This window comes from Rhagoletis zephyria, unplaced genomic scaffold (assembly GCF_001687245.7).
Source record: "Rhagoletis zephyria isolate East Lansing unplaced genomic scaffold, Rhagoletis_zephyria_1.1 Rzeph_scaffold_06200, whole genome shotgun sequence".
NCBI classification, from domain to species: Eukaryota; Metazoa; Arthropoda; class Insecta; order Diptera; family Tephritidae; genus Rhagoletis; species Rhagoletis zephyria.
Genome location: NW_016163283.1, coordinates 26,203 through 27,853, shown reverse-complemented (window position 1 = coordinate 27,853; position 1,651 = coordinate 26,203). Strand labels below are relative to the sequence as shown.

Genomic DNA, 1,651 nt, shown 5'->3' with positions numbered 1-1,651 from the left:
ATGCGCGGGAGCAAAACCTTCCTGGGGTTTGACCACTACTTAGGAAAAAAACTTTTCTACCCTATTCGACCCTAATTTAACTGTAATAAACGCTGTCGATCGAAAAACATGTTACCTATATATTTTTCTGAGTTACGCTTTTTTTTTAAATGTTCAGTGGCCCAAATTATGACAAAAAAACATCTTTTAAAAATGTAATTTTCATTTCGTAAAATAGTGCTTTTATACGAGTAGTATTTAGTTCCTTCAAACGATGTATTTCAATGTGCATACAACATGAAAATTTTGTACAAAATTCCCTAGGCGCCGAACGCCGCCGCCGCCGCCGCCGCGCCGATGTTTTCGTAACTCGGCGGCGGCGCGTGAGAAATTACAAAAAACGGCGGCGGCGGCGGCGTGGCCCGGCGGCGTATACCTCTACTATCACCTTATGTGTATGAATTCGTCTTGCATTGCATAATTCGATTTTGTAGAATGTTTTGAGTGTGCTCTTTTGTAGCCCAGTAAATTTGAATAAAACGAAGAGAAATTTCAAGGTGTTAAAAATTTGCGCTAATTTTTTGGGAATTTTCTCTGCATACTCAAAATCTTTTTAGAAAATCTAATTAAAAAGTTGCTAATTTTTATGCAAATTTATTGAATTTCTTGGCGTTAGCACGAAAACTAAAAGTTTTATTTTATAATTTTTCTCGTAATATCGACTATACCCTTATAAAACATTAGCGAACGCAAACAACGTAGACTTTTGGCGCCCACTGTATGTATGTAGTAAATTTATGTATGTAATTACGCACATTTCTTTTTCGTACACCATACACAAAATAGTTGCAATAACAGCCTTTAAAGTTTTTAATATCAACGAGAACTCTGAAATCCCCAAACGTGGAAAAAAATCTGTATTTCGATCATGATGCACTTTTCTCACACAATGTCCTTGAGATTACTTACGCAACACTGGACTCTTGTCATCCTCCTCACTAGAATCCACTTGTCGACTATTGTAATGCCGCATATGATATTGACCAAAGGCAGCACAAGCGCCAAGGAACAATAAAATAAGCAGAAAGCTAATAAACTTCATTTTAAGCGAATAACCAAGCTCAAAATATTAAAGTTTTATTAAATTTTTACACTTCGAACTCTGCTCAAGGCCTTTTTCGTTTTCACAAAGAACTCGGTCCGGTAAGAGCCATTCCCGCGCGTTATTCAAAACGCACTAAATTTACACGGCCCACCGAAAAATAACCGCCTTGATTCATTTGTTCATTCATAAATTGGACAAAAATTCAGAGGTACACTGTAAGAAATTACTATATATGTCTAACTATAAGCTAACTTAAAGTTGATTAGGAAGGAGCTAAAAGTCGCTATTTTCTGTATATTTTCTTTGACGAAAGCTAACTATATTTCTATGGCGATGACCGCGAAATAGTCAAGGCTGGTTACCCCTGCATTTGATGTTACTAATTTGTAACTAACTACTTTTGGACATAAAATATCAATAGGAAAAACAAAATATAACGATCGAAAAGTCATTGGAAAAGAATAAAGCAAAAATAAGGATTACACTGTGCGACGAAAACAAAAACATGTTGAAACACATTAAGCAATCTATATATCGATGGCTGAGTGGAAGATCGACCTATCTCGG

General features: G+C 36.0%; 1 protein-coding gene across 2 annotated transcripts in view; it reads right to left on the bottom strand.

The window, feature by feature from the left end:
• LOC108372957 (uncharacterized protein CG1552-like) overlaps positions 1 to 1,202 on the bottom strand; it is a 4,756-nt gene extending 3,554 nt beyond the window's left edge. For both annotated transcript variants that reach the window (XM_017628788.1, XM_017628787.1), the window contains exon 1: positions 949 to 1,202. In XM_017628788.1, the coding sequence (XP_017484277.1) occupies positions 949 to 1,081 (133 nt within the window). In that variant the 5' untranslated portion in view covers positions 1,082 to 1,202. The remainder of the gene's footprint in view (positions 1 to 948) is intronic.
• Between the last annotated feature and the right edge of the window lie 449 nt (positions 1,203 to 1,651).